This window comes from Planococcus citri, chromosome 1 (genome assembly GCF_950023065.1).
Source record: "Planococcus citri chromosome 1, ihPlaCitr1.1, whole genome shotgun sequence".
NCBI classification, from domain to species: Eukaryota; Metazoa; Arthropoda; class Insecta; order Hemiptera; family Pseudococcidae; genus Planococcus; species Planococcus citri.
This window is the reverse complement of record NC_088677.1, coordinates 29,122,733-29,148,428: the sequence shown is the minus strand read 5'-3', so window position 1 is coordinate 29,148,428 and position 25,696 is coordinate 29,122,733. Positions and strand designations below refer to the sequence as shown.

Here is a 25,696-nt window from a genome sequence, read left to right as displayed (position 1 = left end):
CGTAGTAACGAAGGTGTACATTTTGAGGGACAAAATTGGTGAAATATTCTTGGTGTGCAGAATCCTTCACAGATGATAAGAAATTATTGTTTTATACTGGTATACCGCGAGTTGGTCTTTTTAACTTACTTTTGAAACACTTGAATTCTGCCAATTTAGGTCTACTAAGCTGTCTTCGCTGTCAAATACGTTAGACAGTTTCCAAGTTCTGTTATTAATTCTTATGAAGTTGAGACTTTCGGTGTCATTTTGCTCGCTTGCTTATAGAGTAGCCGCTGCAATTTTTAAAAAAGGTATAATTTTGACGTACCTCTGCGCAAGTTTGTCCACTGGCCAAGTAGAGTTGAATTATTGAATCGACATGAATGAAAAAAAGTTTGATTTTACATGGATATTCTCTTTCTCATTATGTACGTTTTACTGAATTGTTTGATTAAGTCAAGCAGAGCGTTCACTTCTTCAAAAAATTGAAAAAATTAAAAAAATCAACTTTTTTGAAACATTTAAAAAAATTTTTAAAAAATCAACTTTATTAAAAAATTAAAAAAAATCAACTTTTTTGAAAATTGTAAAAATTGTTAAGAACTGCTCAAATAAGATTTTAAAGATTTCTTATTCATTATTTAGGCCAAAAATAATAATGACAGTTTTCAATCAATTTCTCTACACATTAAGTTCTGTAAGTTGCTGACATTATCTAAGTTATTGTTAAAAGTTCAAAACTTTCACATTGGTTTTATTGGTTATGAAATTGACAACACAAGATGTGGTGCATATGTACAGTTTCAAAATTAATCGTCAAACTTTTCAAACTTTTTTTCAGGTAAACACATACCTAAATGATACGATCAAAGTATTTTCAAATGGCATTATTTTAATTTAATTCTTACTTAATTTTTACAGACGAACAGCAGAAACGGATGTCATCAATGTCATTACCATTGTATAGTAGTCGTTTTCAACATTTAATAAGACTCGAAATATTTAAAAGTATTTGTATCAGTTTTTTCATTTGTATATTAATCATTTTTAAAATGAATCGATTTTTTTTTCATTTTAAAAATGATTAAAATTTTTAAAAAAAGCGTATACAAATACTTCAACACGCATGTATTAGAGTGAATGTTTATTTCATTCAAGTTAAAATGCTAGTCACTTTTATTTAATAAGACTCGAAATAATTATGATATTTAGAACTATTTGTATCCGTTTTTTTTTGTATTTCAATCATTTTAAAATGAATAGATTTTTTCATTTTAAAAATGATTAAAACTTCAAAAAACATAGGCATAATCGATAATTTTATTGTTTTCAATTATTTAATCAGACTCGAAAACTCGAAATAATTGCGATACTCAGAAGTATTTGTATCCGTTTTTTCATTTGTAAGTATTTTAATCATTTTTAGCATAATTTTTTTTTGGTTTTAAAAATGATTAAAACTTCAAAAAACGTATACAAATACTTCGACACGCAGCAGGCTGTGTAATTTTTATAATCGATAATTTTATTGATTTTAATTTTAAGTATTTCATCATTATTTGTTATGGATACGTTTTATAGTTTTTATATTATGGCATCATTTCAAGGATACCGAATACCTAAAAAATCTCGTTCGAAAAATGTGATGAATACTAATGCGATACCATGTTCGAGAAATGCACTGCCAGCACATCGAGTGAGTATTTTCATTAGATACACAACTGTGTATAGTGTATACCTAACTATACCCAATTATTTCATTTTAAACATACCTACGTGGTTGCTTTAATCGTGTGTTTTTTCTCTTTACGTATTTACATTTAGCAACAAAAAAAAAGGGAGGGGGAGGACACTTTGGCCAGCTCCATCTTTGGGCCCCAAAGTGCCTCGCTTACTACTACTAAAATAGTACCATTTTCACCACGCGCATTTGATTTCATTTTGTAATTTATTTCTGATTTATTATCTTTTTTGTTCACAGGGCCCCCAAAATTCTGCGAGGTTGAGGTTACTTGAGGAACGATTGAATGACATCCCGCAGTCTCACCCCCCATTACAAAACGCTTGTACAACTTATCTATGATCGAGCAGTTTTTGAATGCAAAGTATTCAATGATCCATACAGGACCATGATATGAGTATACACAGACACACTCCTGTGCACATCAGATCATTAAATAACACCAGTAGCAAAATTCTTCCATGTACCAGAAACACACTTCAAATGATATTCTGTTGATATATTTGTAGCTCTGATAGGAGGGCGTTTCATTTTTCAAACGTTACCCTCAATCCCTGACACAGTTACAAATGAAGAAGATCAATTGAGGGGCTCAGTATCAAAGTTAGACAAACTCCATGCCCACTTCCACAAAAATTGAGTTAGGTATTGACTCTTGAAAGATTTTCAACGCTCTTTTCATTGCCGAAGTCTGTTACTTACAAAATAGTTCATAAAAGGGTAAAAAAAAAAACGTTCGAAGTTTTTGACCACAGTTTTCCATCAACAATAAATAAGACGTATACCTAACACTGTATTGTTTACACCGTTAATTATGAAAAATTAATCAGTTGAAGAGCTAAAGCTTTTCAAGTTGTGACCAAAATGGGAACAGATTCTGGACAAAACTAGCCACAAAGTAACCTTAACAAAAATTACAGTGTTATATTGATGATGGAAAACAGTGCCTCAAAATTGCCATAGATCAAAAAATAATAAATATACAAATACATACTAAATGAAACCTTTAACCTTTATCAATAAGTATCATGTATCAATATATGGAAATTTAATGGTACTTACAATACCTATTTAAACTAAGAAACCATATTATTATTCAGTCATCTCATTTCTCAATCTAAAATAGGAATAATATTGATGAAAAAGAAAATGAAATCTACCTACTTAATCACATATTTAAATTAAGTATAGGTATATACGGAGCCATCCTGCATGCAGACGCAACGTTTAAAGTTGTGCTTCGGATCCCTGAGGCAAAACAGCTTCTGGTAATAATGGTCCGGAGTGGAAATGTAGTAAGTGCACCTTAATGTGAGTTGATAGGACATTGATAAATTAATTACCTAATAATTTTTGCTTATTTGAACGGCAGTCGTTCCCCGCATGTTGGGCAATCATGAGACGAAAAAACTGATCCTGCTATAATAGGGATGTGCTACAGTTTTAAACACATCTACATTCAACATGATTGTGTAATTCTTGGATTATTTTTTTTGTTTTTGTGGTGAGATTTTAAAATATTATACTACACACAATGTCTGTAATTGAAAGTATTTCAAATTTAACGAAAAATTCTTTGTAATGCATTGCATCAGAATATGCAGTTCAATGCAAACTTTCAATATTGATTTGCCAATTGTTATGTAAAAAGTGATCATTTAAAAAATCTGTATTTCAAAAACGAAACGATAATAAGTTACTGGTATTCGTTTCCATATGTGATTTGATTTTCTAAATTATAATTTTTGATTAAATTTGCTTATATGATATTCTTATGCACCATATTGCAAGTTGGATCTGGTTATCAGAAATGTACCTTTACTGATATTTTTTGCAAAACTTTGAACGTGTTTTTTTTGCCCTTTTATGAAATATTTTTCAAGTAACTGACCTCGACAATGAAAAGAGTGTTGGAAATCCTATAAAAGTGTCAATACTTAACATCAGCCACACTGAACCTAAATTTTCTTGAAAGTAACTTCGTGGTGGTTGTCCAACGTTGATACAAAGCTCCTCAATTATACTTGAGTTGTCCTTATACCTACTTCGTAGTTGAGTTTTTTTAAAATGTAAGTTTTATGTAGTTATTGATGTAAATGAATGTAGTGCATAGTAGAAATGTCAAATATGACAATTTTTTGAAGTACTCGTATGTTGCAGATATGTATGCCAGTAAAGAGTCATGGGCTCTCTACTGTAGAGAAAATTTAATCATCGAGGTAATAATACAAATAAATATTGTGAAGCTACCATGAGGATCTTGAAAGATAAAATATCTGATTGCAAAAAGGCATGTAACATCATTCAACTCGTCGATTTCATTTCAACTCGGATTGACCCCAACTACACGAAAAAAACTGCTGGATGCGGCAATAGGTAAAGACTCAGTTTTACAAAAACGTTATGTGTATTTCAGAAACTGAAATTTTTGAAAACGCTGAGATTCATTATTGCCTACAAAATAAATGAATATAACATGAAAATGGTTTTCAATATTAATTCAAAAACACAAACTATAAGAACATTGGTCAAATTGTTTTGTATTCATTTTTTAATGTTTTCAAAAAGTCTTTCACACGCGAAAGGGTGGAGTGACCGAGCGTTGCCGGGCAGGGTTCGGACCCTTTCACCGGCCGGCGGCCGTTGGGAAGAAGCGACAGAGCGTGTCCGCTTCCATCGTGGAGCTCAACGGCCATCAAAATTTGCAAATAAATAATCTTTCCCGGGGATTAGAATCCCCCCTCATCACGGGCACGGCGTGAACGTTGGCGCGCTCTCATCTCGGAAACTGGTAGTGAAAGTCAGCCAGCGGCCAAGCGATTCCAGAACGCTGAGTAATGCCCCTGTCGAGGTGAAGGAATCACAGTACCTGTGTATTAGTGATGGAATACGCATGTGTCAATTGTTTTTCTTCTTCTTTCGCGAGATAACACTTTTGTGTTGCTTGTTGTTCGCTAACAAAAACTATAGTTTAATACTTCTATGCGTATGTATTATAAATTTCTATTTAAAAAAATTACCCACTATCTTACTCACAAGGGAGCTACCCAAGGTCTGACACGCAGATCGCGGTGACTTGTCCACCATAAGTCGTCATATATCGATGGTAGATCGTGGCCAAAAAATTATCTGCTGAAGCAAACAGGGTGCCGAATGATTTCAATTTTTATACTTTTTTCAGCATATTTTTGGGTATTTTTGTGATTTTTCGATATTTAAACCCCCGTGGTTTCTCCCCCTGTCAACTTCAGCAGCTAAAATTTTGGCTCATAACATATTTTTTGATGCTCTATCCGCCTGTGAAAAAATTTTTTCGATCCGCGTGTCAGACCTTGGGTAGCTCCCTTGTCAGTTCAGTAATAATGTATAATTTATAATTTGTAATGTAACTGTACCAAGTTTAAATGTTGTGGTGACCCTATCCATTAAAAATATTCACGATGGAACGAAGGAGCGATAAACCTACGGAAGGTACTCACCTGATGGAAAACTAGTAGAAGAACATATGCACATCCATGTGGTTCATGACGATTACATAAGTATTAGAAAAGTAAAACACAACTCTTTCACTGCCTTGTTTTGCCGATCAGCGATCACTAACAGCTGTATAGAAATGAAAGTGCAGGTAAACCCCTCTCTAGGCAACGCTTGCCTGAATATGTTCGCCTCCATGCAGACATTAACACAGCATGGGATAGGTTGTCAGATGGAACATACACAATCCTGGCCTTTTTGAATAGAATGGGCTACACATCCACAAATGTTGTTAATCCACGGGAACCCGGTGATGACGAAGACCTACCGGAACCTGCTGCCAACGCACCCGTTGAAGACTTGGACTCTGATGATAATGATAACGATTTTATACAGAACTTATACGAGTATAATTTGTCTAATTATACTGTAATTGATAACGCGCGAGATAATTATTATCTTATCGAGTAAGTAAGTAAACTTAATTCATATTATTGTGAAAATTAAACGCTGGGAAAAAATATTGAAACAATGGCGAAATCTGACAAAATTTAGATAACGATGTTGAATGTGAAAATATGATTTTTCTTTTAATTCTCCGCCACATAGTTATCATTTTCCCATTCTTGTCTTGGATTTAGCTGCCAGGAATCTGATATGAATCCTAAATCTGAATCTTTATGCTAAAAGTCATTCGCTCATTTGGAAAGATACTTCAAAGAAAAAGCTAGGCCTATGCTCCAAATTCAAAGCAGTTCAGCTCAAAAATGAAGCATTTTAGGGCAAAATTGCATGGAACAAAAACTGCAGAAAATTCAATTCCTTATGTAAGAAATGGAGTGTACAATGTTAGATATTATAAGTATACAGTGTTTTAATTTGTAATGTATGATAAATTAAGAATAATGCAATTTTTGTGTAGGTGTACTTGTAGAAAAATGTCAAGAAGCATCCCATAAATTTTTCGCGAACACAGTGCTCGAAAAACATGCAGTGCTGTCGATGGGGGATGTATATTGAAGATTTTTATTATTTACAGACCCTTTTATCCGAAGTATGTAATATGGATCCTTCAAAGATTGAAAAAAAGCATACCTCCCGAAGTAAGTGAGATGTATTTGGTAAAAGAAATTCAAAATGAAAATGAACATGAAAATGAGAGAGCTATCCTTACATGTTCTATCAGCGATGCAAGCATATGTACACAAGAATATTGGTGGTTTCCCCACATCTACACCAAACGAATCAAACTAATTGATTTTGTTATAGACATGGAAATGAAAAATGAAATAATGTAAGTACAAGGAGATACAAATAACTGCTGCATTTTCAAAACCATCTATATGGCATTGAAGTAGATGAAGTAGAAATCCTCATTCTCATATGCATATGATGACAATGATAATATAATACTGGACTCAATGGGGTGTACAACCAATTAGTAATGTAGTGTAGGTGATCATGATCGAATGTAAAATATACTGAAAAAAAATTTTGTTGTTTGATTGATTCTGTTCTTGATTTAATTTCAAGTAGGTATCACCACCAGTAGCCAATAGATACAGGGACATTATTATTACTCAAAAGTAGTATCGAGCAGGTCTCTCGTCCTTCTACAGAGGGATGGCAGATCAGATTCCGCGTTATCCCTTGAGCAGCAGGTCTCTGAGCCGCGTTTTCCTTTTGAACTACACGATGAGCGACAGCTTGCGTTGTAGATACAGGGCTTTGCCAGTTTTTCTCCTTCTTCCTCAGGTAGCAGGGCACACCTCTCGCTACTCCAGGGCGAGGGGTAATTCATAAATTTCGGCCATGTTAACTCCGAAATTGGCCTTCAGGCACAAACCAAGCATCGTCCTATGCTATGCATCCTGTCGTCGGGGGTGGTACCCTGACGACTACAGGGTCAACGGGCGATCTCAGCTTGCGCCGGGGGTGGCACCTCGGGCAAGGATGCTCCGTATACCTGTACAAAGAGTCATGGGCTCTCTACTGTAGACAAGATTTAATCATTGAGGTAATAATACAAATAACTATTGTGAAGCACTGAAGCCACAGTGAAAATAAGAGGAAATAAGCTGGAAATCAATGACGTTGTTGAAAAAGATATAGGAATTTATGAATGCCATGCTTATGAGCGCATGGATCATCACATCTGGAAAAAAATTGTACCTGTCAAACTTGAGCAAATTATACCAGTCAAAATATTGAAAGAAAGGTATGAGGAGTTTAGTTTAGAGACTACCTTTCGATTGTGATACCACAGCTGTACCACCACCTAATATTACCTAGACAAAAGAGGCCGCCTATGTAAAATATACCTGCAAGGTAGAACAGTACTCTAATAAAGACGAAGTATGTAGTTTTTAATTTAGTGTGTGTTTTAAAGAACAAACTTATACGTATTATGTTTTAAAAGGTTTATTAAATGTGCTGAATCGCTGTTGAAATTGCCACTTTTAATAGTTTCATTTGTTGTCGTCATATCATAATTATCTCTACTGTTGAAATTGTTGGATTACCCATGCTCATTGTTACACAGAGCACGTTTACTTCATTAGCGAATACTTTCAATTAATTCTCTTATGATCTCATAAGTTTGATCTAGAGTGCGGTAGAGTTTTTCGCCAGTTTCAATTTTTTGTTATTTCTTTTTTTATGTTAAATGTATGACAGGTTTATTAATTACAGTACACTCCCGATTATCCGCCCTTCGGCTTATCCGGCCCAATATCATCCGCCCTTCCCTACCGGGTTATCCGACCAACTGAGGATGGATAATCTAATTTTTCCAAAAATCAGAAATAACTGAAAAAATATTCTATGAAGATGCATTCTCTGCTTTTGAAATTGCATTAAATTTCATCGAGCAGCAATCCAATGTTACATCGCAAGAATTACTTACATTCCAAAAATGGAGAAACTTTGCCACTGAGAAGCGCATCAACTGCCACAAGCTAAAACAATCTCTGATTACCAATTATTTTACCAAAAAAGTTTAAATTAGAATTTTAATAAAGAAGAGGAATTCATCAGAAGTGGATTTTTTCCTTCCTCAAGTGATTTTCAATTGGAAATTCAAAATTTCAGATTATCCGCCATTTTTGGTGTTTGCCAGACCTTCAGCCCCAATTAGGGCAGATAATTGGGAGTCAACTGTATTTTACTATCGCTACGTAAATTATGTATTAATGAACTGATCAAACTATCCTATGTAAATTTTAATTTATTTATTCGGGATTCGTGATTGTGGGTGTTATTTCATTTTAGTTATTATGGATGCCGAATTGCCGATGCATTAATGGAAGAATTGATCGTTGAACAAGGTAAGTAAGAACTAAGAAAATTACGTTATTTCAAAATATTGAACCTATGTAGGTACGTCTTATCACCATCAACCTCCATGATTGAAATGAATATTACTCCTAATCAGGTTACCTAGTAACTAGTAAGAAAAGAATTGCAATACTTTTGTACCTAGCTGCAGAAGTGCAGATGTTGAGGCTTTTGAAAGTGCAGAAATCATAAATGAAAATGTTCGGACTTTGAGAGGTAAAAAAAGGAGGTACGATAGGAAGTATTTGTATTGATTGATGAAGAGTTATTGAATGAAACACTACAGAAACAGCTTGCAACAATGAAACGCAGGATGCATCGTGTAAATTCTGCTCTCGTGTTGAAAAAATCACAAATTCGATGAATTTTATTCATCATACTATGACTGATCAACATGGTATAGTGACGGCTGCTGATAAAGATCAATTTCAAAAGCAGTAACTATTGAAGAAAACTGTGAAAAACTGAAATTGGGGGTGGGTGGCTCTTCTTGCCAAAAGATACAGTAAGTTATGTGTATTACCGTGTAAAGACCAATGCTCAAATATCAATAGAAAAATGTTAAGCAGATTACCAGGAACTGATATAGTGTTATCAGCGGCACATAATGCTTTGAGCCATCAAATTCAGACCCCGGAAATTTCTTCGAATGATAGCCGATAGGTCAAATCGATGAATACCGTTGCATCCCTGCTCTCCAGATCAAAAAAGTGTATAAAGAAAAAACACCATCCCGCAACTGTTGCTTCCTTTGATTGGTTGGGAGGGTGGGAATCAAATGAAACCGTTTCTTCTCTATATGAAGACGTACATTATAACGTACTTCAAATTTCGAATTTGATTTTCAAGTGTTTTGTTCATCTATTTCTGTTAAAAATCATGTCCAGACAAGTTGCACTTTCTGACCTCAGAACAGCCTTTGACCGCTCTAAATAAATGAAACAAATTGCCCTCTCACTTACTTATGAATGTATTAGGCTAAACGTAATACACGTACACATAATATGTACTAAACGTAACTACGGTATGCATGCGTAAGTACAGTATCGCCATATTTTCACGAATATCAAATAACATGTTTGCATCGAAACATTCGGAAGTTTTCATCGATAATATGTAAACTTGATCTAATAGACAACTCAACAAATATGTATATTCATTTTCCCAAGCATGAATGAAAACGAGTATTACCTTTTCACACTGCAGAAAATTAGATTATAGCTTACACGCATACGTTGTTACATTGAACCAAGTTACATATTACACCTATTGGGATACACGTACGATACACATACGCATACCTTGTTATAAATATACACGATAATTTTTTCTCATAAACTTTATTACATCATGACTAGTACGTTATTTCGCGATCAGTCTAAAAGTCGTATAAAATTGAATCCTTGATGCGGTGAAGAGCAGAAGTGGTTCGTGGATTTGTGTGCATTGTATATCTGAGCTCATGATAGAGCGAGGGGGAGAGGGAAGATTTTCGCGCCAGGTTTCGCGAAGCGAATATGAGGTATACGGGGTTCATTATTTACACAAGTACCTATGCACGTATTTTTGATTGTAATGAATACAGTAATTTGCTCTCGTGCACATTTTGTAGGTGCATAAACGTACAATAAGATGGCCAGGGAGGCCAACGACCAGCGAGTGATACAAGACCAGCGAAAGAGTAAGTCGTAAAAGGAAAATACTGCGTTCAAATGGCAAATAGGCCTAAATAGACACAGGTACAAAATACACATCTTATCATTATATGAGATTATACTATATTTTTTCGACTGCTGATTCCAATTTTTTGGTATCCACTGTCGCAGGCCTGCGAAAAGACTATCTAGACGAGGACGATAAATGGACGGGTAGGATTGGTCTAGGGTTTGGGTATAGTGCATCACGTTCTACGTAGCGGTACCATAATCGGCAACTTCCGACTTGGGTATGTACTCTTCGATGGCGAATGGTTCAGCCGGATCGCCGGAATAGGTTTCGTAATATCTGCCCAGACCGTCAGTGGCAGGAGACGCTGATGCGGTAATCGGCGCAGGCCCGGCTACAGCTGCTGCGCTCTTCTTCTCATCATCGTTTCTCTTAACAAGGTATCCGGCAGTGGCGGTATAACCTCCATGAGTGTAATGATGGCCGTGTCCTCCTCCATGTCCGTGTCCATGACCATGGTCAACTACTCCGTGCTTATGGCCGTGGGTATGATGTCCGGTATGTTTATGACCATGGGCCGCATGCCCGGAATGCTGATGCTGGTGTCCGGCATGTCCGTGGTGTTCGTGCCCGTGACCGAATTTACCCTGATGGCTGTGTCCGTGATGCGCGTATCCCTCGTGTTTGTGCGCATGATCGGCGTGGCCGCCGTGCGCATGCGAGTGCTGCGCATGGCCCAAATGCTTATGTGAATGGCCGGCTGAGCCGTGATGTTTGTGCGAATGTTGGCCATGACCGGCGTGCTTATGAGAGTGCTCGGCGTGCCCGATATGTTTATGGTCGTGCTCGGCATGGCCGCCGTGCGAATGCGAATGATCGCCGTGGCCGATGTGCTTATGCGCATGCTCGGCCGCTCCGTGATGTTTATGAGAATGCGCCGCTGAGCCGACGTGCTTGTGGCCGTGCTCTGCCTGACCGTGATGCGAATGGTAGTGCTCGCCGTGTCCAGCGTGCTTGTGATCGTGGGCAGCGTGACCGGCGTGTTTATGGTCGTGGGCAGCGTGACCGCTGTGCTTGTGATCGTGGCCGGCGTGTCCCTCGTGTTTATGGTCGTGTTCGGCGTGGCCTACGTGTTTGTGAATATGGTCGACTCGGCCCTCGTGTATGTGTCTGTGCAGAACTTCGCCCTTATGGATGTGTTCGCCGCCGTGACCTCCACCTCCACCGCCACCTCCACCGCCATGGTGGTGATGTCCTCCGTGATGATGACTACCGCTGTAATGCGTGTACGGGGCTACCTCTGCAGCATTTCCACTGCTGAAACCTCCATACCTATGAAAAAGATGTTATGGGCACAAAATTCATCCAATTAGCTAAATAAAATACGATATGATACTACATTAAGGACTGAAGACCTGCACGAGACGAGTTTGCCCAGGCTCAGCTCAGAAGCTCGTAAAACGTGCTAATACATATTATAATCATGTTGCAATCGGCGGTGGGCCTTTCTATCAATTTGGATCAGTACGCGACACGTCGTTGTCGTTATTGCCGCCAAATAAATACCTATCTACAATATTAGGTAGATACTCGAATAATGACAGCGTAACCGATCGCCTTAATGGGCTATTGTACCTACAGTAGTGTTGATAGCTGCGCGAATAATTATTAGTAAATGCAGTTTACTAACATTGTGTATTAAAATCAAATAATAGATACACATGCTAGTATATTTTTTTCTTTTTTTTCCAGGTCAAATATGAAGAAATTTATTCGATTATTATGCCAGATATTTGACAAATTTATTTCATTTAGCGAGCCTACACTGCCTACAGCTTATAACGTAGCGTGTATTAAATTCTGTAACTAATACGCTACCGTTATGGTTACTTATTAAAAAAGATTTTCATTGTTAACGCGTGCAATATCGATCATTTTTTTTGCGATATTAGAATACACGTGCGCGACATGTGTTTGTTCAATTCATTCATTCATTCGTTATTTTTTAGTAACTTATTCGTCCGTTCATTTCATTCATTTACCTTGAACACGTTTCAATAGTTTTAGATTCATTTTTTGAAATACCTGCGTGAATGTAGTGAATCGAGACAGATAAAATTCAATTCATTTTTATTGCTTGTGTATGGTAAAGGTGGCGGAGGGGAAACGCAAAGTACAAATACCTATGCTTTTTACAAGCTGTAAACTGGTTTCAAATTCACAGAAGAGAAAACCAAATTGATTAAACTTCGTGAAAATGAGAAAAGAGACATTCTGTGTTTTGTACTATTCGAGCCCGGAAATCTCGACAAGAGATGACAAATGGTGCAAACTGCAGTTCTCCAAGTACATTTGCAGGAGAGATATGAGGGCTCAAATTTTCAAGGAGGGACTTCAAAGCTCTCTCAGGTTTCAATATTCTCTTATCGTTTAAATTACGTAGGGTAATTTTTACAATCAAACAAAAATCTAGGACATACAATTCCTTTAAGGGCATTTTACCTCCTACTTGTTTGCTCCTGGTATTTTCAGGTTCAAAATACCAAATTTCAAAAAATAGGTTTTAAGGACGAATTGAATATTTTCCGAATTTTTTCTCATTGTTTTTCAATGTTTTCCAGCCCTCTTAAAAAAAGTCCAATATTAAAAATTTTAACAGTGTATCTGAATTTTTTCGACTTGGAAGCCAATACGTACATTTTGAATTTTAGTCCCATTTTCATAAGTCTAACCTAAGTAACCTAAAAAAAAAAGTTTTCGCTGATTGCAAGTGTAAAAAGTTGACGAGCTCTGAGATGAAAATTCATAGAAAAAGAAAAACTAGACTACGAGTAGATGAAAATGAAATAGTATGTCAAATAGTACTCAACTTACCCGCTATCATCTCCATAAACTTGTGCATAAGTAAATAGTAGCGCTGTAAGGATAATTCCTATTAGCTGAAAATTAACGAATACAAAAATATCGACATTATTCGTCTGATTGCATTTCATATTACACTGCATCGTCAAGTTGAAAGCCTATAACCAATGAGTAAGCTGCCTACGAGTAAGCTCTAACCAATAACTCAGAAATTCGTGCCAGTTTGTGAATGCATTCTTCATCATTGCGAAACCAAATTGCGGAATGCATAAGCAATAACTGAAGTGCACAATTGACTCGTAAGTCCTACTGTGTAAGTAGGTATTAGGTACACTTGAAGATTCGTGTAACATAGCATAATTTTTACGCATCATTATCGTCATTATATTTTGTCAAATGGATACTGAGGTTCGACTAAACGTGCAACTACCGGGTATTTCATAATATCTGACACCTCCTAGCGCAATTTTTCACCCACAGGTAACGTGTCATTGATCTGTGATGCAATTTCAGACTCGCAAATTGCACGCTAGGTGCCAGCTTCTATCACATAATTTTCGGTCAATTTTTACTCAAATTTCATGTTTTTAAAAAAAATATTCGAAGTCATCTTTACGAAATCTGATTTCTATTCGATAAAATTGTGACGAGATTTTCATAATTTTGAAATTTTTGGGTGGGTAGGAGAAGGGGGGGGGGATAATATTTTTTTGGGGAATTTGTCGAAATTCTGAGATGTTGAAATATCAACTCTTGATACATTTTCTATTTTTGAGCAATTTTTTACAATGCATTTCTAAACTTTTCCAACATTAGATCATTATTTTCGGCGATTTCAAAGAATAGGTATTTCATTGTTTTTTCCAACTTTGTGCATTGTCATGAAATATAAAATGTTTCATCAGTTTTTATTTATTTTTTTGCCAAATTTCAGACATTTTTCGAAGGCTTTGCTTGAATTTTACCAAAACGCAGCAATTTGTACACACAATGTATTGCTCAATTTCATTCAGATTTAATTAATTTATGGTGTATTTCAGCGATTTTTTTTCCTTCTTAGTTTTTCAAGATAAACACAGTTTGTGTTATTTTCAGGATTTTTTTTTGCAAATTCTGCATGATTTCAATTTTTTTTTGTAATTTTTCCAAAGTTTCAAGACGTTACATTTACCTTTTTAGACATAATATTCCATTATGGTTTTTAGAGTATTTCATCACAAATTTTCAAGAAATTTTTTGGTCAACTTGGTATTTTTTTTCGTGTTTATGCTGAAGTTTCAAGATCTTACATCATGATTTACTCATATTCAACAGTTTTCAGAACATCGTCAACAAATTATTCAACGATTTTTGATCAAGTTTTGGTGATTTTTCAGGGACTTTGTAAAGATTTTGGTTTTTTTTTTAGCCTACGTATTTTATTGCAAAATTTCATCCAGATTCAAATTCTCAAACGATTTTCTTTAAGATTGGTAAATATGTTTTTTTTTCAACGATTTTTATGGTATTCTGACGAATTTTCATTACAAAATCTGAATAAGTTTTTCCATAGTTTCATCAGTTGTTTTGATTTATTATACTGACTCTTTATTGTTTTTTTTTTTTTTTTTTCATTTTAAAGGAGTGTAGTTGGAGCACTCTCCAAACAAGTGACCCCAGCGACCTTAACAAACCTAGAAAAAAAATCCGCAGACACACTGTCTCACTCCCCCCCCCCCGAATGGTCTTTATTGCTTTTTTAGGTCTCATGTATTTCCTTACAAAACTTCACCCCATGCATTATTACATCTGAATAATTTTTCGTGATTTTTACATTTATTGCCACAGTTCAGACACTTTTTACAGCTTTTGCATAATCTCTTCAATTTTCATAAATTTGATCACCAATTTTCATCATTTTCGAAATATTGAAACAAACATTTTAGAAATTTTTACAATTTTTCGCAGAGTCTAACTTGAAGTTGATCATTTTATGATACTTTTCAGTAATTTTACAGTGTTCAATGATATCATGTTATTTTAGCGGATTTTCATTCCCATTTGATAAGATTTCGATGAACCAAGTCTTGAGATGTCATAACAACTCTCTAAGATATTTTCAACGGTTTTGTAGGACACTCCAACAACACTCTTCAAACAATTTTTGCGATGTATTGCTCAACTTTCCAAAATACCAAAAAGTTTTCATGATTTACAGTAATTTTAACATGGATTTTTTTCGCGCTGGAAATGTGTCTAGATTCTTCAATTTGTTTACAAACATTTCATCACTTTTTGGCAATTTTTCAAAAATTTGAGTAACTTTTTGATTATTATAAAGGAGTCTGCGGTTATGAACATATACTTCTGGCACTTGATTAAAATCAATATCACCAGAATTTACTTCGGCCATCCGCCATTATCGCTTCTAATTTCTACTTGGTTTTCAACCCACAATCATATAATTTGCCAAAAATATCAAAAATCGAAATGATACGCGAAGGTTTTTCGAATATTACTATAAACAATATTCACAACGCAAAGACGAAGCAATGAAATCAACACGTAGCACTTTTCATTAATGAAGCACATCATAAACCAAAAATGATTGAAAAATTGCGATTATAAGCAGATGACCAACCCGAAATGAATTCAGTATCACAAATAAAATAAGCACTATCAAATTACTTTCTAGTACGCGAGCTTTTTGGTGCTTGGTTATTAAAGATGCGTTAGGCTACGCATTTAGAACCCTGTGCGCACAACTGAACAAACACTGATGAGCAAAAGCAAAAGAAGATACGAATGCGCGCGCATATGCTCAACTGATGCGCAATACGAAAGCGAAAAAAACGATAGCGATGCGTAATGTGACTACTTACCATTTCTATTCTAGATGCAAAGGCAGCGCGTAAATATGTATTTTGCTGGTACGTCGTCGTCGTATACACGTATGTATAAGTTTAATCATCAGATTGACTGCACCATAAACACTAAATCTCTGAATCACTGAATCGGAGAGTGTGACAGAAAAAAAAGGCGATTTCGTCTTATATATAATAGATATATATTTCGTTATATATAGCTGGGTAGCCGATTATAGATGTATAGGGTACTATATAGAAATAATATTAGCCTATATTGCGGCTGACTGGCTGGCACTGGAGACCATAAGGACAAAAGTAGGTAGAGAGGTGTACGCGAGGAAAAAATTGGGAGGCAGGTAACGCGAGGACAGCGGGCACCAGGCAGTGGTCGCGATCGGTGTATTTGGTTTCGGATCTTACAGGTGTTATACAAATATTTCAATTCAATTCCTCCAACAACAACGCCGCCGTATTATAAGAATCGTTACGGTTATTAGCCTCTGAAATAATTCTCTTTCGTCTTACTTCGCCGCAAATTCAGCATTCTAGGCCAATTATCGACTTGTCGCCGCGACGCTGTCGATTGCTCTAGACAATTGTTGCCGACTTGTCCACACATATAGTACACAGACGACGACGAGGACGCTGTCACCACCGTCGCAGGTAATGGTGACGGTGACGGCAAATATTGGTAATAAGCAATAGTCAATAGCGCATGCTGGATGGTGTGTAGTTTAATAGACGATAGGGCAACGATAATAGACAGTAATAATAATACGCATAAGCGCTGCATGCGACCGCATGCCAACTGCCAAGTGGATTTTACGCGGACATGCACTTTGTACTGTACCATAGACCATAGCACGCGTCCATGTACCATACAAAAACAATACTAAGTACCGACGACGACAACGTTTGTCATAATAAGTCGCGGAGCGCCCCTACCGCACCACTCGACCAATATTATACCAGAGAGACCATATAACTCGATTTCGTAATTTTTTTCTTTTTTTCTCTCCTTCGATACAGCCATTTCCCGTATTTTGCACAGCAATTTACGTACTATTTAGGTATTAACTAGACTACTGTTTACAATTATTGTTTACCCTGCTGTTGTAGCCGACAGTAGGTAAGTATCTGCCTGCGAATATGATTTCTGTCAACTTTTTGACTCGTGAATACGAGAATTAAATAGCTAATTAGCTATACTTACTGTGTCAACGACAGCACACATTGTATACAGGTATATACATAGCGAGTACATACATACCCACACCGGTAGTGTAAATGTAAGTGGGTATAAATAGCCCAACACCTCGTGAATTGTATCAGAATATTGTAACTAGACTGACCTAATACCTTGTGCAGATAATGCAAAGGTCTACCTCAAAAGTCCTAAAGTGAATACTGTGATAAACTCGGATGAAAGATGAGCCAAGGTCAACGACCTTAAAACAAACCACAAATGCACATAGCCATATGAAAAAATGGCACCGAAAACGGTATGATGAAAAGATGAACTCGAAGGATGGTTCGAGTGAAGAATTGAATAATTCTATGGACGTAGATTACGTCGATGGAGATCAGTCGCTCGATCTAGCGGATGCGGGTACTGCTGATACAAAAACCTGAATTTCAATCAGTAAGAAAGTTCAACATTATTCAATTCAATTTTGTTTCCTAAACACTACCAATAGCATGCGTTTTATTTTTTGTGTTGCATGTAGAATGGAACAAAGCTCAAAAAGAACTCCCCAATGCACCTGGTTCCAAAACTTCCGCTGAGAAAAAATTACGACAACCTTCGCTGCGGTCAATTCTCACGAAAAAATAAGAGAATTTTCAATCCAGCAACATCGAAAAAAAAACACAGATCCTTGATTGAAAGACTGATTTTCAACCCTTCTCAATTGTGAATGACCATGGTTTCATAAAATTGGTGAAAGCTCTAGACCCTCGCTAGGAACTGTTTTTCCCGAAAAATATATAATGTAACATCATAAACACATCATCGTCGACCCTCTAAATACTTATGTGACATTTTTTTTTCGAAAAATACATTCGCCCAGAAAAGACCAGTGTGACACATGCTTGGGCTATAAATATCATCAGCTCAATGATGAAGCAACATATGTAAGAAGAACACATCAAAAGAAAAATCGAAGGACGAAAATTGAAAAATTCATTGAAAAAAATCGTCGATGAGTTAATCTTTAGTTGTATCTGTACCTATGGACTTACATTGGTATCAGACGGATGTGTGTATCTATCAAAATCGTAATCGTGTTCTGTCTTCTGCTTTATGATTTAGTCCATGTTTAAATTATTCTAATCAAATTAAAAAAATTAGACTTTCTTGCAAAAATCATTCAAAAAATGTATGAAAGTCTATATCTAGAATTAAATAAGACAACATTGTGTTTTGTTTTATTTCATTTTATTTTTTAAATTACACCTGTAGAACTTTTGATATGGTTTAATGTTACTTTAACGCAAAATATAAATATGTATAATTAATTTTGTGTCCTGTCATTTCAGAGCACTTCAACGGACATGCCAAAGACGAAGAGAAGGGGCTCGGCCAAGAGCACCCCATGATTTAAGACAAGAACTCTCCAACAGGACTACTCTACCCCTGAGCTGAGAAATAACACAAGGAATGAACCATTGACTGGTTTGTTTTATTCTCGTCATTTCTTATTAAATGATCCCAAAATATAGGTATCAAACCCACTCAGATACTGGATGGAATCAAGAATTTAGGAGGCTCTTAATCATCAAGTCTTCATAGGGCCTCAATAATTTAGTCTATGTTGGAATTATTCTAATCAATTTTGAAAAATGAGATTTTCTTTCGGGTATTAATCTTCTGAATAGCTGAAGTGCAAAAGTTATGCTGAAAGCCCAAAAATATTATGCAAATTGTTTTCAGTTTAAGTATAATTATTCTGTTTGATTATTTTCATTAATTTCTTTGTGATAAGTGATAAATAAGCATCTGAAATGTTGTCAAACGTTGTGAAAAGTAAATTTTTTATTCCAATTGGGATTGTTTGATTCTTGAAATTTGAATGGAAAATTCTGTAAATCTTTTTGATCCTGACTTTATGTACAGTGTGGCTGAAAAGTGAGTATTACGAATTTCAAATTTCAAAAAGTTTTAGTATTTCGTAAATGAATAGGAAAACTGAGAGCCCTAGAAAAAAAATGATGACTATGTACATTGGAAATTTAATTCTCCGTAATTTTCCTCTACATCATTTCTCCATAGAATGCTTCGTTCTTCTTCCACATTGATTTCTTTTATGAAACTCAGGTTGCAAATTTTTCAGAAGTCAATTTCAAAAATTTGCAAACTGAGTTTCTTGAAAATTGAACTGAAGGTGAACCGAAGCCTCCTACAGAAAAATATTCGAATCGACATATGTGTAATGTTATTAGTTTTTTTCTAGGACACTTAGTTTTTGCTTTATTTACAGATGAGAATACTGAAACTGTTTGAAATGTGAAAAATAGAATACTCCCTTCTCAGCAACTTTGTATAGATGAGCAGACTGTTATATCATTTCTTCATTATTTTTATTTTCTACCAAGTTTCCTTTTATTTTGGCCACAGATTGATACTTAGAAAATAAATTAACCTACTTTATAGATCAATTATCCTGGTTATAAATTTCATAATAGGTATCATATCTATTCGCAGGGTACCTTGCTAATGATATTATATTAAATTAATTACTTACTTACTTACTCACGTACTTGGGTAATTGTAACGGCAATTTCCTCAGCATACTACATAACATGATATGAAAATTACAATTTCACAAGCTACTCCCCTTATCTCTTTCATATTTGTCTGGGTTGTATATGAATAAATAAGTCTCTGTCTGTAGCCTGTATGGAGACCTGCTCAACTAATTTTTCATATTTTTATCGTTCTAATCCGTAATTCATGTTCAATTCGGAGTTGTATTTTTTTCAATATTAAAAATTAAATATGTTTAGTTTTTCAATCTTGGTGGCGAAAATTATCTATTATTGTTTCTAGAGTGCGAAAGACTCCGAACTTACGAAATCGTATTTCGAATGAATGTGATATTTCCCCATATTTGACGCTTTTTTCTCTGAGACTTTCAAGTCATTTTGTTGGTAGTTGAAATTTTTTACCACAAGGCTTTTTTTTTGAAAAATGTTTGGGGTTCTAAATGATCGACCTGGCGTTATAAAGCAACCTCTCATCTATTGGAAGACCTTAAAAACGCATTATGAGAACTTGGCTGTTTTGGCCATCAAACTTTCGAATATGGCTGCAGCTCCATCTGCACAGATCTAGCGTCTTTTATCACAGTGGAGTTATATTTATTCTTAAACACGTAGCTCACTTATGAGCACTCCAAAAACTGATTCATCTGTATTACATCTTCTAAAACAAAGATGAATTGAAGACGAATGAATTTTAACATTTTTACTTCTGTTTTTGTTTTTATGAACGTTTATATTAGTATTTGTATTTTTTTTTATTGCATGATTTCTTGACAATTTTTGATAAATCCGACAAATTTTCGATGTTTATCAAAAAGACTGCAAGAAATCGAATTTATATTTTGCACAAGGCTGATGGTTCATCGGGGGAACGTTCAATTTTCAAGCTATTAAACAACTCGTTTTCGGAAATAAAGCTGCTCAGAATCAGACCTCGTGTTCGGATTTCGTCGCGCCATACATGACGACAAAAAAATTGTTTCAAAACCTCGAACGTCTCCCTGAGATCCCGCCGTTTATCGTATTCAGTCTCAGCGATCAAGACTTCGAGAGATCGCCTTTAGAAACAATAGAAGATTCCACCGTTCGCTCTACCTGGATATAAATCACAAGGAAAACGGATGGAAATGAGATAAATCATGAAAATTACAAACTTCGAAGAACTGATGTGGCTGAGTTGGACGAAATATTGAACTTGAACGAACAGCTAAGAAATAACATGAGGGATGAACCATTGACTATTTTGTTTTATTCTCTTCATTTCTTATTAAATGCTCCCAAAATATAGATATCAAACCAACCCCTCTAATGAAGCGACACATCAAAACTTTCTTACGCTTCGTCCCTAGGAATATCATATTGTCAATCGGTTCACACGATATCCGCATGGAGAAAGACCTCAATAGTGTCTATAATAATGCCAAGCAGCTCATATACCTGTTGATTGAGAAAGGAGCTAGGAATATAAAAATCATCCCTACCTATACAACCGACGAAGTCATGAAAATACAACCGCTGATGAACAGAACCAAATTGTTTAATTACTGGCTGAGAACCGAAGCTGTCACGATCCCAGGAGCTGCGATCGAATATGTTGAATTTACGCACCACATCTTCCGCAAGTACATAATAATGAACCCTCGTTTTTCAGAGATGGAATTGCCGGTAAATTTCGCGGCCTCATAATTATGAAGGACAATGAAGAACCCCATAACGATTTAGACCGCACTAAGTTCCACATAATTTCTGAAGAGAATGCGTATAAACCGAATAAGAAAGAGGTTCGGTTATGATTTAGTCTATGTTTGAATTATTCTAATCAATTTTGAAAAATTATATTTTCTTTCAGGCAACCTTATGAAGGGTATGATATTCCGCTACCTGCTGTTACTGAAAGTCAAGGACTTCCGACTAAATAAAACCTAAAATTCCAATAGAAATTATAGCAAAGATTATATTAATTTTTTTTAAAATGCCTATTTTTCCACTTTCTTGAATTATAATTTGAGATATAGCTCCAAAACCTATACCTATTTTAACTAATGTGCCGCACAACAGACTTGGTACTGAAGAGGCACATATGCTTGTGGAGATGATGAAACGTCACCAGAAGCTCACATCCGAATCAATTCTAAGACTACAGTGTGTCTGCTTAATCAGACTAAAAAAATGGAAGAAATATTGGAAAGAAGTGTGTACCGATTTGAAATCTGTTTGGGGTGCAAAAAGTTGGGACATCATGTTCTGATGTGCACAAAGAATATGGGAGAAATATCGCAACGAGTAGCTAGTTGAAGAGAACAAATTTTTATTTCAATATTAAAATTTCACCCAGACACCGGCGGCGGCGGCGGCGTCATCCTCAGCTGTGGATGCGGAGGGGTTACCTGTCGATGAATTCGGTTGCGATAAGACATTCGAGCAGATTGAGAATGTTGAATAAATTATAATTTTAATCAAAAAGTAGGTATAGTAAATAAGAATAATATTTAAGTAAAGTACCTAATTTTATTTTATTTTCAAATTTTAAATTTAAGCTACCTACCTATACTTTTCAATCTCTTGAGTGTCCAAGTACACACTTACTTTGTGATATTACCAGTGTTTACTAGTGCGTTTTTCTTGTGGACCTATTCTTCACGAATTATCAAATCAATTTTCGAATTTTTTTGGTGTTTTTTTCAACAAACTGTGTACTTGAGTTTGTTTTTTTCTTGTAGACTCATTTCTCGCGAATTGTTTTCATAATTTTCAAACATACTTATTGTTTTGGCAAACCACTCACTCAATTGGTGAGAATCTTGAAATATTTCACAATATGTGACCCGCTCTGACAAAACCGACCGTTTCGACAAAAAAAAGTGTCCAAAATAATGATGTTTAAAATGAGTTTTAAGGGTTGAAAGATCAGATTTTTGAGAAAAAAACATTTTTTGAAATTTTGTCGAAATGGTCGGTTTTGTCAGAGCGGGTCACATATATTATTTTATACATATATGTATGTGTGGACAATTGGTTTAATGTTTTACTTTTTTTTTGAATACCCCCCCCCCCGCTCTATTAGGGTATAGAAAAATCGATAGTTTCTGGGATTCATCACCTGAAGTTATTTTCAACATTTTTGATCATGTCCCATACAGGTTCAGTCGAGTGATGAAATGTACGATTTAGTTGTAGAAAAACATCATCCACAGTGGCAATACTCGGACCGAAAAGAATCCGAAATTAATGAGTATCTGATGAAACAGTTCAGACATTATTTATTAAGTCATCTTAAATTTGACAAATTACACATTCAATGGTAAGATTTAGTAAGAGGAAAACTAACAAAAGAAGAATTTATAGAATGAAGAATGCTGCAAAACTAATGGTAAAACATCAGTTTCATTTTCTAATTTCAAACGTTTGTGGCATTCTTTCTGCAATTACTTATTTGAAATGGGATGGAAGAGGGAAGGGAAATAGTGAAATTAAATTTGAATCACAACTTTTCTTGATAGCTCAATATTCCAAACGGACACGGCGAAGCTGGATTTGATCCAGAATATGAAAGCTCATTTACAAAACGTAGGTCAAGAACGTATGCAAATACTTCGATGATATAATCAAAGAAACTAGACAATTTTACAAAGCTAAGAAAAAAGACAATGCTGTTACGTGATCGATGGTGTTTCATAAAAAGGGTCAATCTGAATTTTTCATAATTTTTTTCACTCAAGGCAAAACTGCATTAACAGCCAGAATTGAAAAAATAAAAAAGGGCCAAACTGAATGATGCTGTTTGGCCCTAAGACAGTTTAGCCTTTTTTACATTTTCAATTTTGGCTGTTAGAGCAGTTTTGCCCTGATGAGTGAAAAAATCTTGAAAAATGCAGATTGACCATTTTTACGAAACACTTCGGTATGCTCATTTTTTGTTTAAAATGGCGCAGAACGTTTCTGTTCCTTCCAACCCGTTGCAGCCAGCCAGGGCTAAAGTTTGTTTTTTCAAGCAACAGTGTGTTTGCTGTTTGCGATCGCATTTCACTAACAAAATTTTTAAAAGTGATCGCAAGCAAATTCAATTTTAATTATCTAATCAATTTTTTCTTTTCTATTGTTTCAGGAATGATGGGATTATCATAGAAATTACCTTTTTTCTTCAATATGTCTTGAAAGATTAAGTAGACCGTTTGGAAGATCCAGTGAGAAGTAAGTATGTGTATATTGTGTACCTATTAACCCTTAAAGACCCAGGCTAATCCTGAGATGTTGTGTGAAAATGCTTTCAATTTCCTGAATTAGATCATCACAAGCATCACTTTAACCCACAGTTTGCCCCCCAGCCCCTTAAAGCCGTCTCGTAAAAGCCGTACCGATTTATTTAATTTTCCTTGAAAACCGAGAAAGCAAAAACCCCAATGAGGTCAATCATGGAACTGAATGATATAGTATCATTAGGTGTACTGAATGAGTGAAAGCATATCCCCAAAGAACACCCCACCCCTTTTTGGGGGACAAATTTTCAAAAAAGTTGGGATAAAAAAATTAGACCCATGCTCCATTTTTGGATAAACATATTGATGGTAGACCCTTCACAAAATGAAATCATGAAAGGTGTGAAAATGGTGGACCAGAGCGATTTTTTGAAAATTTGATTCGCTTGTCTCGATAAAAACCCGAAAAAACAGAGCATGAATACGCAAAGTACATAATATGGGAAATATTATCAAGTAGGCTTGAAATGACAGAAACAAGAATTGAAAGGAACACAGATGCTTTTAACAGCACATAAGTTCAGATAATCTACAATCCACCCATCAAATCTGTTTATCACTCCGTGGATATTCTTTCTCGATATTTGTCACCAAATAGTTACATCCTACAAAGGTTAGCAGTACGATTGTTTTTCTGCAGAAATATCGAAATAGGTTTATCTACCACTTTGAAAAGCTTTACACAGTCAAATTGCAGCACTCCCTGGCATTTCATAATGTTCAAGCATTCATGAAGAAATCACTATCCCTTCTCGATCATAGATAATGTAGTTCTACGTCATGAAAATTGCACGAGCAGAAGTCGTCGTTTACAATCATGAGATTGTGTCTAGCTTATGACTACAGGATTCAGGGGATTTGAGATTCAGTAAAAAGCTTTCAACTGTTGTTCAACCACAACTCTGAACTTTTGAATGTTTTGAGAAATTCCTGCTGAAGTTGATATTCTTTCTCGATATTTGTCAACAAATAGTTACATCCCGCAAAAGGTTAGTGGTACGATTGTTTTTCTGCAGAAGTATCGAAATAGGCTTATCTACCACTTTGAAAAGCTTTACACTGTCAAATTGCAGCTGTCTCTGGCATTCCATAATGTTCAAGCATTCATGAAGAAGTCACTATCCCTCCCCGATCATTGATAGTGAAGTTGTACATCTTGAAAATTGCTTGAGCAGAATTCGTTGTTTCCAATCATGATATTTCATGATGTTGAACTACACTATCAATGATCGGGGAGGGATAGTGACTTCTTCATGAATGCTTGAACAAAGCCTATTTCGATACTTCTGCAGAAAAACAATCGTACCACTAACCTTTTGCGGGATGTAACTATTTGTTGACAAATATCGAGAAAGAATATCAACTTCAGCAGGAATTTCTCAAAACATTCAAAAGTTCAGAGTTGTGGTTGAACAACAGTTGAAAGCTTTTTACTGAATCTCAAATCCCCTGAATCCTGTAGTCATAAGCTAGACACAATCTCATGATTGTAAACGACGACTTCTGCTCGTGCAATTTTCATGACGTAGAACTACATTATCTATGATCGAGAAGGGATAGTGATTTCTTCATGAATGCTTGAACATTATGAAATGCCAGGGAGTGCTGCAATTTGACTGTGTAAAGCTTTTCAAAGTGGTAGATAAACCTATTTCGATATTTCTGCAGAAAAACAATCGTACTGCTAACCTTTGTAGGATGTAACTATTTGGTGACAAATATCGAGAAAGAATATCCACGGAGTGATAAACAGATTTGATGGGTGGATTGTA

The 25,696-nt window shown here is 35.5% G+C and overlaps 2 protein-coding genes across 7 annotated transcripts in view; both read right to left on the bottom strand.

The window, feature by feature from the left end:
- Window positions 1-25,696, bottom strand: part of LOC135831225 (uncharacterized) — a 373,616-nt gene that overhangs the window by 154,926 nt on the left and 192,994 nt on the right. The window lies entirely within an intron of this gene.
- LOC135831223 (histidine-rich glycoprotein-like) lies at window positions 9,488-16,400 on the bottom strand. Of its 2 annotated transcripts, XM_065343550.1 has the most exons (3): window positions 15,922-16,400; window positions 13,073-13,137; window positions 9,488-11,530 (listed from the first exon to the last, which is right to left on the bottom strand). In XM_065343550.1, exons 1-3 carry the CDS (start codon window positions 15,922-15,924, stop codon window positions 10,441-10,443), a joined length of 1,158 nt encoding a protein of 385 aa, XP_065199622.1. In that variant the 5' UTR covers window positions 15,925-16,400; the 3' UTR covers window positions 9,488-10,440. The 2 variants fall into 2 exon arrangements, with proteins under 2 accessions (XP_065199622.1, XP_065199621.1); XM_065343549.1 differs by lacking the exon at window positions 15,922-16,400 and having other exon boundaries at window positions 13,073-15,915.